This window comes from Empidonax traillii, unplaced genomic scaffold (assembly GCF_003031625.1).
Source record: "Empidonax traillii isolate 1590-97213 ecotype Southwest subspecies unplaced genomic scaffold, ASM303162v1 scaffold771:size604852, whole genome shotgun sequence".
NCBI classification, from domain to species: domain Eukaryota; kingdom Metazoa; phylum Chordata; class Aves; order Passeriformes; family Tyrannidae; genus Empidonax; species Empidonax traillii.
The window spans coordinates 345435-358787 of NW_020955964.1; the positions used below are offsets into that span (position 1 = coordinate 345435).

The following is a 13353-nucleotide window of genomic DNA, read 5'->3' on the forward strand; positions in this document are numbered from 1 at the left end:
GTTGGATAATAGTGTCAGGCTAACAGACAGCCCTCCAGAGCTGTGTGAAAAGACATTACCTTTATAAGGAAAATCATCCTCGGGATGTAAAGATGTTGGGATAAGGTTCTGGATTTTTCTTAGTTTTTTATTTAAACTTCACATCTTGTCAGAAATAGAGATTTTATCAAGGGTGTATCTACTATGTATGGACCCAGAAAAAGAGGTGTTAAGTGAGAAAAGAAGGGATTTCAACACAAATTGAAGACCTCTTGGGTTTGCTTCTTTGTGTTTTTCTCATTTCCGTTGCGATGCCAAACGTGTACTTCAGGCAAAGGAAGTTTTCTCAACCCTGCTTCTCACTTTCGATGCTTGGTGCTGCTGTATGACAGACTCACTCAGAGTTTACACACGTGAACAAGTTCACTGGCTTCAGCAGAACTTCTCGTGTGTTTAAAGAGCTGTGAGCTTATGTGCTTTTCTGCATGACAACTGGGATCTGAAACACTCTGATTGCCCAAAGGCAGACTTGATGCACCTTTTAAATACAGGGGAAGAAACAAGACGACAAATGTTTTGGAAATTATTTTTTAAAATTAATTGTGAGGCTTTCATATCAGCTGCAAAAATACCAGAGGAACTACTACTAAAAACAAGTCCTTGGCAGAAATGGTGTGGGAGAACCTTTTCTGTTTTATGGCTGATGGACTTAGGTCTCATTTAGTAAATATAAGTATGGAAAGAAGGTTATTCATGAAAGAATGTCAAACTGAATCCATGAGAGGAAGTGGAAAACATTTTAAAAAGCTATAGCTGTGTTTATTCTACCACTTGAGTTGGGGCATCAGCTTCCCAGACCTACAGAGCTTGGCTTGCAGCAGCCTGATGAGTAACTTGCTGGTCCCTGCCAGCAAAGCTGAGCAACCCTTGTAATCTGAAGTGAATGTTTTTAACAGTCAATTAACATTTGGCACGTCCTTCAGCTGGGAAGAAGACGCTTGCTCTGCATGGATCCGGGCACTGAACGGGGCAACAGGAGGGAAGAAATAAACATTACAAATAATGCTCAACAAGTTTTTAGGCAAGCTGGGAGAGGCTTTATTTGCAAACACTTCCATTTCACTTCTTTGGCTTCCCTGAGCCATGGATGGGAACTTGCTGCAGGGAAACATCCTGGCCTCTCCTGCATCCCCAAAAGAGGATGCAGAAGGGAAAGTACCTCCTTGTCAGACTCCAGCAGCTGTAAAAACAGAGCCATGCAGTATTTTTTAGCAGTCAGTGTTGCTCATGACCTGGTTTTCCCAGTCTCAAGGTGCAGCTTTCAAGTACCTTGATGAACTTAACAAAACATAAAGCCAAAACCAAACAGAAAAACCCAAACTTAAAACACCTTCCTTCCAGTTTCCCTTAGTGAAATTAAATTTAAAAAGGGGAAAACCATCTTGGGATTGAAGGCATGAGATACTTTAATTTCTGTTTTTGCTGCTAATCTCTGATGTATTTTTTATCACTCTGAAAAAATCATTCTTGTTGTACAGTTGTATTGCTGTTTTTCTTTAAAAACTCTCCAGAGACGGACTGAAGGATGAAATTATCTATTTATCCACAAAGACGGCTCAAAAAATAAAAACTCCACTGAAAAAAGTGTAACCCCTTCTCATCTCTGCTCTGAAAGTTCATGTATTTGGTATTTCTGAGAACACTGGGCCAAAGCTGCTGAATGTGAAAGAAAATGAATGTGAATGAAAATGAATTGGAAAGAAAAAGTCTGGAGACTTTCTTCTTTTTTTACTAACACTGCTCCTACAACCCAGGGACACTGAGGACTTGCAGCCTCTATAAATTACCAATTTACCAAATATAAAGCTTTATTTAAAAACGTGGTTTATACCTTAGTACTGATACTTTGTCTATTAACTTCGCTTTACAGAGAAGTGCATACAATAAGAGTAGTTTGAGACTTGTTACTTTTTATTTGTGCCTTGTTATATGAACAAAAGCTCTGTCCCAATAATTAGGCTAAAAACACATGGAAGCCTTGAAGTTATAAAAGTTTTGCTCAGATTAAGTAATGTGACTTTAATAGGATGTAAGAGGAGAGACATGGAATACAGTGAATCCACTTACAGAGGTGAAAAATTCAGTTCACTGTACTTCTAAAACTGAAATTTTACTTACTCATTTTGAAATTGGACATGCCAAAAAATCCCCCCCAAACCAACAAAACCTAACAAACCAAACCTGGAGCTTAGGAACCAATCTAGTTTAACTCATGCAATTGTATCTTTACATTCCTTTACTTTAAAACCCCAGTTATTACTCTGCTATCAGTAAACTGATCTACTAAATCAATTTCAGGTAATTCAGTGCACATTTCCAAGAACAAATATTCCTATGGTGAGTATGCCAAATAATAAAGCTATTGAGTTTTATGCAGTTATCTCATGACCCCTGAAACAAGGTATCTGCTTGCACGTGTGCTCCCATTTATTCTGCAAATCAGAATGACACAGAAGATGGTCCAGATGACCCCGTACGACTGCGCACTAAACTGGACCAGAAATGCATGCAGCCTGCTACTGTAGGTCAGGAGAATCTGCTTCTTGCCTAAGAGTATGAACTTCTTAAAACAAAGTGACTCAATCACATGAAAACTGCACTGTGAAAAAGCCAAAGTCATGCTCTATTAAAAAATTACTCAAAACATAAAAAAAAGATAATAGAGACTGGAATAGCAATAATTCTTTACATGATTTTGAAAGTGCATTACAAATAGTATTTAATGAATACTGTAACAATCAGTAAGGAAGGCAAGTTAATGTTAACTCCCTTTTGCAGTTTGGGTCACTGGCCGGGGAAGGGCAAGAGATGCATCTAGTGCTACCCACTAAATCAGCAGTGAGGCTAGGATTAGAAATAAGGAATGTCTGACAGCATTTTCTGCCCTGATAAATTTTAGTCTGAATGGTCTTAAATAGTTCAAGGTAATTTATAGACTACTGAAGAACCCACTGGACTCAAGGACAGATCTGATGGGGCTTTGAGCAACCTGGTCTAGTGGAAGGTGTCTCTGCTCATGGCAAGTGGGTTGGAATTAGATGACTTTTAAGGTCCCTTCCAACCCAAATCGTTCCATGATTCTATGATTTTGGTGTTCTTTAACTTGTCCATTCATGGACAAGTGGCTTTCACTTGTCCATTTATTACCTACAGAGTACACAAATGCAATGCTGTGTACTTTTCATTTGAGAAAATACCTGCATGTATCCCTCAGCCAAGTTGGAAGGTATTTTTATTATTCCATACACTCAGTACTGCAACTGGACACTTTGCTGGATGTTGGTTGTGCACCAAACATGCATGAAGTTTCTGTAGAAGCAGATTGATTTGAGAGGAAGGTGAAGAAAGTGAAATCAGAAGAGCTGACACCACACGGTCTGGGGTTACACTGACCCCCACCAGCTGCTGACAGAAATCCCAGCTTTAGGATGAATCCCACTTGGTCACAGATTCCCTGCTCTGAGACAGCTGATCTCTGTCATTTTTATCACTTGGAGCTGAGTATCTGTTGGGGCCTGAGTCAGCAAACTGCAGTCTGAGCTTCTTGAAACTAATTTAACTTCTGGAAGCTGGCAGCCAGCCCCAAGGAACCAAGAGTCCACTAAAGCCTGGTGGAGCATACTGATGCTCCAGCCACATTGCTTTCTGCCCTGCGTCCCCTGCTCAGCTGGACATTGTGAAGAACATAGCATAGAAGGAGCATTCCTAGCTTGAACTGCCAGAAGAAGTAGGTATATAGCAGTGTGTGTGTGTGAGTGTCTGCCTTTCAACACCCAAGAACAAAATAGTTGCTTGAATATTACAAAGGCCTGGAGACTGGATAGCAGCACTCACCTCCATGCTCTGTCCCTGTTTAGCTTACTGGTTTGTTTGCTGGCTAGAGGTGCAGTAAAGGTGCTAGGTACAGCCCAATTACAAAGTAAAGAGATGGTCCCTTTCTCAAAGTACTTCTGATATAAATGTAAGATTACACACAGTAACTGGATATTGTATATGTACAAGGAAACAGATAGAAAAAAAAGGTTATGACAGGCATTGCTGTCCACGAATTTTTCAGGCACATTTATCTGTTCCATTGGACACAGATTTCGTGCTGGTCCATACACAGCAAGCTGATCTTGAAAATGTGGTTTGGATCCCACTTTTGTGCAAAGTAGGTTCAGTAAGGATGATGGAGAAACTCATAGCATAAATGTTCAACTTTTTTCTTTTTCACAGTAACGCCTAATCTATGGGGCAATAAAAAGACACCAGCTCCAGAGGCATCCTTTTCTAAAGGAGACCACTAGTTTTTCTGGAATGCCTCTTTATTACCCACGTTTTACTGCCATGTCATCTAAGAACTGGAGTATCACTCAGTAAGCCTCCCAGTCACCATCAGTGTTACACTAGGTGCAAACGCCCCTGAGTGTGAACAGGACAGCATTAAGCACATGTTGCAACCACATGTTCATTATAATTCTATCAGGTTCTCAGGCCAAGTCAAACCTTCAGTGAAAGTTGTGGGATGGAGAGATGCTAAAATTTATAAATCCTCTCCCAAGTGCTAGTGGTTAGTAATCAATACATAGAGCATGTGCAGCTGGAACCCTTTATGTTACGTTTTTGTTCTTAAAAGAAAGGGAGCCAATTAGGACTGACAAACAAAAGATAAGATGAAAGACATTCCCAATTTGCAATGCTTTTGTTTTGGTTGAGCATGATTGCTCAGATTTTGCCTCTAACACAACCGTAATCTTAATGACTTCTTCCTAATCATTTCAACATGAATTAGCAAGAATAGAGCTCTTGGGAACATGAGATGTCTTTTCTTTATATGCACTGGCACTCCATTGCCCAATTCGTCGCTAAGGATTCTAGGTGATATCACAAAGTTAATACTAACAAATAATAAATGAATAGAATAGAATAGAATAGAATAGAATAGAATAGAATAGAATAGAATAGAATAGAATAGAATAGAATAGAATAGAATAGAATAGAATAGAATAGAATAGAATAGGCTATTCAGTTTGTTCAGGAATCAAAAGGATCAAGAAGTTCAACTGCCTGATCAATTCAAAGCCAATCAAATTACCCATATTATTAAGGGAATTGTCCAAATGCCTCTTAAACACTGACAGGCTTGGGAAATAGATCACCTCTCTAGGAATTTTGAGGAGTACATTCAGTGCAGGTGGCTCAAGGTGCAGGTGCAGTGCAAGTTGCAGGTTGAACTCTGGGGAGCGGGAACTGAGAGAAAGGGCCATGAACTGCTGACCCTTTGCATAACAAATGGCACGAGGACCTGTGGCCCAGCCAGGTGACAGGACACTCAGTGACATGGCAGGAGCTGAGGAATCCAGACTTTCCTGCCCTTTGACTGTGAGGGGATAAAAGCCCAGGGGTTCCTATGTTTAGGGTCCCTCCTAGGAGGCACCAACCTCAGCTGTTATTTAGTTATTGTACCAAGATTAAATTCTTTTAAGGATTGAGATGTTTGAGATGCTGCTATGAGAAACCTAGGGTTGAGCCAGTAAGGAAATCTGGTCTGACTATGTGAGTATGGGGTATGTAGCTGTGAGGGGCTTTGGCCCCAGCTCAGGTAGTGTGAGAATGACTGCCAGAGTAGCTCCAGGATGGTCAGACAGGGAAGTTTCTTTAACAGGAATCCTGTTCTCCTGTTCCAGTCTCTGAGCACCCTCTCAGTAACGCTTCCTCATATTCAGTCTAAACTTACTCTGGTGCAGTTTTGAACCATTCCCACATGTGCTGTCACTGGATCACAGAGATGATCTCAGCACCTCCCTCTCCCCATTCCCTCCTCAGGAAGCTGTAGGAAGCAATGAGATCACCCCTCAACCTCCTTTCCTCCAACTAGACAAACCCAGAGTCCTCAGCTGCTCCTCGCACAGGACATTCCTTCCATTTCTATCACCAGCTTTCTTGCCCTCCTCTGGACAAATTCAGGGACTTGAACACATTTCTTAAATTGTGGGGCCCACAACTGCAACACTGGGTACAGCGGGACAATCACTTTTTTGACCAGCTGGTCATTCTGTGTTTGATGCACCACAGGATGGAGTTTGTTCTCTTGGCTGCCAGGACACACTGTTGGCTCCTATTCAGCTGCTGCTGGCCAGCAACCCTCGACCCTTGTCTGCAAGGATGCTCTCCAGCCACTTCCAGTTTATACTTGTGCCTGGTGTTACTCTATTTTCCATATGGGCAGAAAATCCAGCATTTTGATTTTTTAAATTTCATCTCATTCATCATAGCCCAGTGCTCCAATCTAGATCCCTCTGCAAGGTCTCCTGTCCCTCAAGAGAGTCAACAGCACCTCCCAGTTCGGCACCATCAGCAATCTTGCTAATGGTACATTCAACTCCTGCCCAGATTGCAGATAAACACATTGAACAGGACTGGCCCTGGAACTGAACCCTGAGGAACAGCACTGGTGACTGGCTGCCAGCCCCATAACAACCACCAATAACATATCAACATCTTCAAAAATGCATCAACAACAAAGGTGCCCTTGGAAGGAGTTTCTCTTTAGTGTTCATGGCAATAATGCTGTCACTACTGCTTAAATACTGTAAATCCTATACAGACATCCTACCTGCCATCTTGTCTGCTGATCGTGTACCCAAAGTGAGGATTGTTGACAAAGCTGATGTTCACTCCGACTAGAGGGGTTCCATCTGCCGTCATAACCTGGCCTCGAATCACACATGCATGTCTGCAAAAAGGAAAAAAAAAATAACGAGAAACAGTAAGTATTTTTGACAAATATAGGTTTTTCCTCTATTTCTGTGGCTGGGAATTCCAATACATTAGAAAGCCCAGGCCTTTATGTTATGGAAAGCTGGAAGCTACGCTATGTGTTTTGATGGTGGGATGCTGCTCTTGAAGGCTTTCTCAGGAGTTATGTAAAAACATTCAATACCTAAGGTGAGGTTTACAACTCTATAAGAGCAACTGCTGAAACATATCCTTCATTAGATATGAGCTTTTGTAGGATTCACAATATCATGCTGGAATTTCACAGAATCATAGAATAGTCACAGAAGTGACTAACAAAGGTCATTGAGCCCAATTACTGGCCCTGCACAGGACAGCCCCAAAAACGCATCATGTTTCTGAGAGTGTTATCCAAGCACTTCTTGAACTCTATCAGGCTTGGTGTCATGACCACTTTCCATGGAAGCCTCCTCCAGTGTCCAACTACCCTCTGGGTGAAGAGACTTTTCCTAATATCCAATAGTGTTTTAATGATATTGCCCTAATGCAATGTGCTCATTTTTTCCCCATTTGGGAAAATCACGACAGATAATTTGCCAGGTTCAGATACCTTCCTTACAAACTGCTTGAGGAGCTGAGCACACTGACAGGATAAGCTTTTTCTCCCCCTCTTTTTCTTCTCCAGTTCGGTAGATTGCACTATTTTATAGGATAGATCTATTCTAATTACTCTGGGCTCTGTAATATGCTCTTTTATCTAAGGATTTCAAGGATCTTTACAAACGGTGATTAATACGGCAAGATTGGTATTTTACAGATAGGAAATAAAGCACAGAATGATTTTCAGTTGTCCAAGGTCAGTCAGAAAACCTGCAGTAACACCAAAGACAAATTTTCTAGCTTCTTATTCCAAAGTCTGTTTCCAGACCTCTAAGTCATTACTACACTACTACTTTAGGAGCTTCCCATAAAGACAAAGCAGCACATGTCTGTGAGACTGTCTGAACCCAATTTTTGGCTGAAGGTAACTATTTTTCTGAGCAGCAACAGCAAATTGTGGTGTCAGTGTGCTAACGTGACCCAGTGAATGATTTTCCTAACTGCCATCCTGCTGGAGAGCAGAGATTGAAAGCCAGTGTTTCTCCAGGTGCAGGACCAGATCTCAGTTAGAGTAAATCATCCCATCTGCACTTCAACAGAGCAATGGTGCTTTACTGGCTCACTGAGACAAAGGATGATATCTGCAATGTTTTGTAAAGACAATTTCATAGACTTGGATCATTAGGAAAAGATCCAGTTATTTTCTTACAGTCCACCTAAAAATCTGAGATGGTATAATGCAAAGAGATAAAGTATAATTTCTATTCAATAAAGGCTGCCAATCTGTGCATTCCACAGTTCAGAAAACAGACCATTTGCCAGAGAGTCTTAAACAAAATTCCCACTGATCTAAATGGAGAGCTCCAATATTAACAAAAATTACTGAAGGGTTACCAAAATGTGTCTGCAGTCTAAGATGTGACCAGATTAACACATAATTTTGGAATAGGCCACAGGAAAATAAGATATTGGAAATTATATTTCTATCACTGGGTTTACTTTGATATATCATCACTGACTTGTTAAGAGTCATGTAGGCAAGGACTTGGACACCAAGTCTGGAGCTATTAATCATAGAGTCCTAGAATCCTAGAATGGTCTGGGTTGGAAGGGACCTTATACACCATCTAGTTCCAACCCCCTGCCAGGGGCAGGGACACCTTCCACTAGACTGGGTTGCTCAGAGCCCCATCCAGCTTGGCCTTGAACACTTCCAGGGATGGGGCTAATGGGGAGAATACTTCATACTGCTATTGCTTCTCCTATTGAAGGGCTTTAACTCAGCTTCCCATATACAACAAATGGAAAATAATACTCCAGTACAGTATTACACACATCACTATCTAACACACAGGTAGAATATAACTCAAAGGATCACAATGTCATTGAATATGCTTGGAAAAATGTCAAAACTTGGAATAACCTAAATGAAGTCAACAAGTTACCAACCATAGTTCAATTTCAGCAAAAAGTGAATGTGACTGAGCATATCTCTGAGTCAAGAGCAGAAGCCAGGCCTTCTCTTCCTAGATTTTTCCACGATCCCCTCCACCCTCCTGTGTCCTTTTCCATCCTTTAGAGAGATCAGAGGAAGGGTTTGAAACAGCCTTCTCTCATTTGCTCATGAAATGGTTGCATATTTTGTGAAAGACAAAGAATCACTGCAGACTTGAATGCAGTTTCTTGAATACTAAGACCTGAGCATGACTGACTCAGTATTCTGAATTACATATTCAACACTGGGACAAGAAATGTTTTAAAATAATCAAGAGACAATATCACACATTTCTATGAATGCAAGAACACTTCCACCTCTGGTTTTTGGTTCCAAGAGTTAAGAGGAAGTAAAGGAAAAAATACAGATTGTAGGTGTAATCCTGCTGCCCTACAAAAACACATCCAAGCAGTTGCAAACTTCTAAGTAATATTGCAAGCACACTGGCCTAGACCCTTGGCTCAGTTCATGGGGAGATGTGCTTTATATCAGCAAACATCTGGTCTGTTACATATCACTGACAACTCTTTCTACCACAAGCACCAGCACAACGTGGACAAACAAGGAACTCCTTCTCATCTTGGCAGCTGGAACAAATGCATTTGACCTCCCACCCTTGGGAAGAGACTCAGTTCCCACTGTAGCACCAGCTCTGCAAGCACACCTTCATGCTCACTAACTTGGACACTGTTTCTTCTCAGAGAAGAAGCTTGTTAGCAAGCCCAGCTGCATCCACCACTCTCCAGAGGACTATAACAACAGCTTAACTTCCATGCTGTAAGAAAAGATGTTCCCACAAAGGGGACATCATTCCCAAACCGCAGTGATAAAAAGAAGTTGGAGTGACATGCACAAATTTGAATACATTTAAAAGTGGGAGGGATGGAAACTGTAGGAAAATTCCAGCTCAGATTCTCCCTGATTAATCTCAGATCTTCTCTTCCATGGGTGTCAAAATTTGCCCCACTTGGATAAAACAGTTCATACAGGCTGTTGGAAGCAGCTGGCTTCTCTAGTGTCAACATGTCCTTTCTGGAGGCGAGATCGAGTATCCACAATGCCCAAGCCCCCCAGGAACCTGGTTAATGCTAATTTAGTCAGCCATTTCCTTCAGAAGACCTTGGTCTAAATGCAATTACCCTACAAAGAAGTTAAGTGGTACTGCTAAGATGCTCAGCTCTGCTAGAAGGTCTCCTAATACATTTACATAAAATTATCTCTCATGTTAATAGAAGAGATTTATTCCATCAGTCCAGGAACGCTAGCTCAGAATGTTTTCTGCAGTTGAACAAAATTGGATTTCTCGTAGCCGGAGCTTCATCGTTCCATTAAATTATTAACAGATTTCATGTATTACCTCTGGTTTTTTGGTTTGGTTTTGGTTTTGTTTATTTGTTTGGTTTTGTTCTATTTCCTTCACTACTGTTACATGAGGCTATATGGATTCTTGTTTTACTAGGAAACCAGTCTCAATTTTTCCTCTTCTTTAATTATGCTTTTCCCTTTTTTTTTTTTTTCCAGTTTGTCCATAAAAGGTTGCCTGAAAGACCAAATCATTGTCAAAATGCTCTCTAGAATGCCAGATGGCATATCAGACAATTTTACACTGTTGCTTTGTGAAGTCATCCTTTATACCCAAGAAAATTAAATTAAGTCTTTCTGGTAAGATCTGGGCCACAGCAGCAAAACAGACAGGGGTGCACTGATGCCTTTACGTTCCCATTGCTCAGATACAAATAAAGTTTGACAGGCTGTCAGGAAAATTCAAGCAGACAAAGCCAGCCTCAGAACAGAAGCCAGAAAAGTAAATTCCACAGAAGCCATTTCACATTGTGGCAGCACATTAAAGATTTGTCTTTAATACTAACTCTGATCCAGTGTCTCACAACTTAGACACTGGTCCTTCCAATACTCCTTACTCAAAGATGTTTTCTGCTGACACTGTGCTTGGCATTAGGAAAAAAGAGAAAAATACTACTTCTGCTAGGCATTTTTTACTGGGAAAATTCCATGCATCCTAACCTCCACTTTTTCTGTAAGAAATGTATATTCTTTCCTTGACTGAGGATAGGTGCCATGGGAAATCTCACCCTGATGAATTTCTGCTCTTCCTCAAAATATTTCCAACATAACTCATTGTGCCTTCTCCTTTAAAGGTTTCCGATGTGTGGAAATGGTCTTCATGACTGCTTAGCCATCCTCAGCCAAGTTATTAATAATATGTATTTTAATTTGACACTATAAATCTCTTTGAGCTTACCACTTCCATATTTTACTGGTATATATAAATACACAAACACATATACAAGATTTATCTTTCTGCTCTGGATAAAATTTCAACAGAGCACCGCAGAACAAAAATCTAGAAAGTTATGGTTCACTGGGAAGAACGTTATTAATTAAACCAGATGATCTCAGTTTCATTTCTTCCACTGCTCCAGCCTTTCTGTGTGACACTGGTCATGCCATCTAGTCTGTATGTGTCTCTGTACTTCACCTGTAAAACAACAGTCCCCTGCTTATTGATGCCTTTGACTTTTTAAAATTTTTAGCTTTTTGTAGATTTTAATGCAGCTGGAGTTTTCCTTCACTTTAGACAGTTACTTTCTTACAGTTCGTCTGTCACATTCCTGAAGCTTTGGTTTAATGGTCTTTTAATCATCTTTTCAAGGCAATAGATATTTAGCAAGAACATTCTGTTGGATTCTGTTGGCATGTGCACTGGACTGAAATAACAAGAGATATGGTAGACAAAACAAGATAGAAGGCCCAAGACCATTGGAGGGACTCCAGTGGGGCAGTACTGGCAGCGGTACCAGGGCAAAAGGGGTCTTAGGATTGGATGTCCCTATTAGATATGATAATAAGTAAAGATGTAAAAGTGTAAGAATTCTGTATGTGGGGGCGTGTGCCTTTCATACTCTGTGACCAGAAGGCCTTCAATAAAAGCTGTTCTCTATTTTATCTAATTTGCCTGGAGAGTTTTTTTTTTTCTCCTGAAGATTTTAGGCATCATTATAAGAAGAGTAATTGTAGCAATCTGATAATCCCTTGCACAGGGATTTTACATTCTCATGGAACCTCATCTGTGATACGCTTAGGCTGATCAGTGCCTATAAATACAGTCATTTGGTACAATCTCCTGGCTTTAGCTGCTGTGGCCATTTTGCTTGAGAATAACAGGATGAAGCAAAATGTACCTCGTTCCTTTTGAGTTGAATTCACCTGTCTCATGTTAAACAACCTCAGGGCAGTCTAGTACTAGGATAGATAGTAAACCTGGTATAATGTCAAGGTAAAAGCTAAGGGCATCACGATCAAACACATGGACACAGAGAAAATGCCTGAGCTGGCAGATGAAGGACAAAAGAAGAAAAGGAAAGATCAGAACATGCAGACGTTTAAGTTCATTGCTCGTGGCAGTATTTCCTTCAAAAGCTGTCTGTAAAAACAACCTTGCCCATTTGCCTCTTAACTGTGGAGAAAAACCTTCTGACAGTATTCCCTTGAACTGAGTCACTCCCTGTCTGGCTGTTTTGGTTCAGTTTAGTTCTAGGAAAAGCCAAAACTTGAAACCTATGTACTGTTCTTAGCTGCCATGTGAATTAAGAAATTAAGGAATTAAGGTTAGGAAAAAGAAAGCAAATGATCCTGCTGAAGGTTTCCTTGTTAAAGAAAAAAAAAGCACACTTACATAGATGAAAATTAAAAGAGTACTTGTCCAGAAAGACCCCCACACTACCCAGATAGCACAAGTTTCTAAATACCATGAGTTTCTGAAAGGGCTTGGCCCATGTTGGGCAGCTGGGATACAAATTCTGCTGGATTTAGTAGGCCTTGTGCATTAGGACATGGGGTAATGGTTTTAAACTGAAAGAGGATAGATTCAGACTAAATTCAATTAAGAAGTAGTTTACAATAAGGGTGTTAAAACACTAGCAAAGGGTGTATGGAAAGGTGCTGGCTGCCCTATCCCTGATTCAAGATCAGGCTGGATGGGGCTTTAAGTAACCTAATGCAGTTGAAGATGTCCCTGGTCATGGCAAGGGGGTTGTATGATGGCCTTTAAAGATCCCTTTCACCCCAAACCATTGTATGTCTGAATAACTGATTAGGCTAATCTGAGGGGTTCACAGTAAGGGAAGCACCAGAATGCCCGCCTCAATCTGACAAAGGGACTAAATGCACTAATGTTTGACCATATCCCAGACAGGGACTTGCTAAAGCAGCACTGACAGACACAGCTTACAACAAATCCTGCCACTCAGCTTTGTGAGGAGCTGATGCAACAAGGACCCCAGAGAAAGAGAACATGTCATGCAGAGCACAGTTTGTAAGAGCTCTGAACAGGCTCAGTCAAAGAAAGTCAGCTCTAAATTGTTCACAGCAAAAAACAGTACCTGGTCTGTTTGTTTAACCTACTCAGTGGACTTATTTATAAGGTCCCATCACGGAAGGATCAAGAGATGAACATGCTTATGTGGACAAGGTCCTCCACC

At 40.8% G+C, this 13353-nt stretch overlaps 1 protein-coding gene across 1 annotated transcript in view; it reads right to left on the reverse strand.

Moving 5' to 3' along the window:
• Positions 1-13353, reverse strand: part of TENM4 (teneurin transmembrane protein 4) — a 268706-nt gene that overhangs the window by 78156 nt on the left and 177197 nt on the right. The window contains exon 16 of the mRNA XM_027901301.1: positions 6638-6757. Within this exon, the coding sequence (XP_027757102.1) occupies positions 6638-6757 (120 nt within the window). The remainder of the gene's footprint in view (positions 1-6637; positions 6758-13353) is intronic.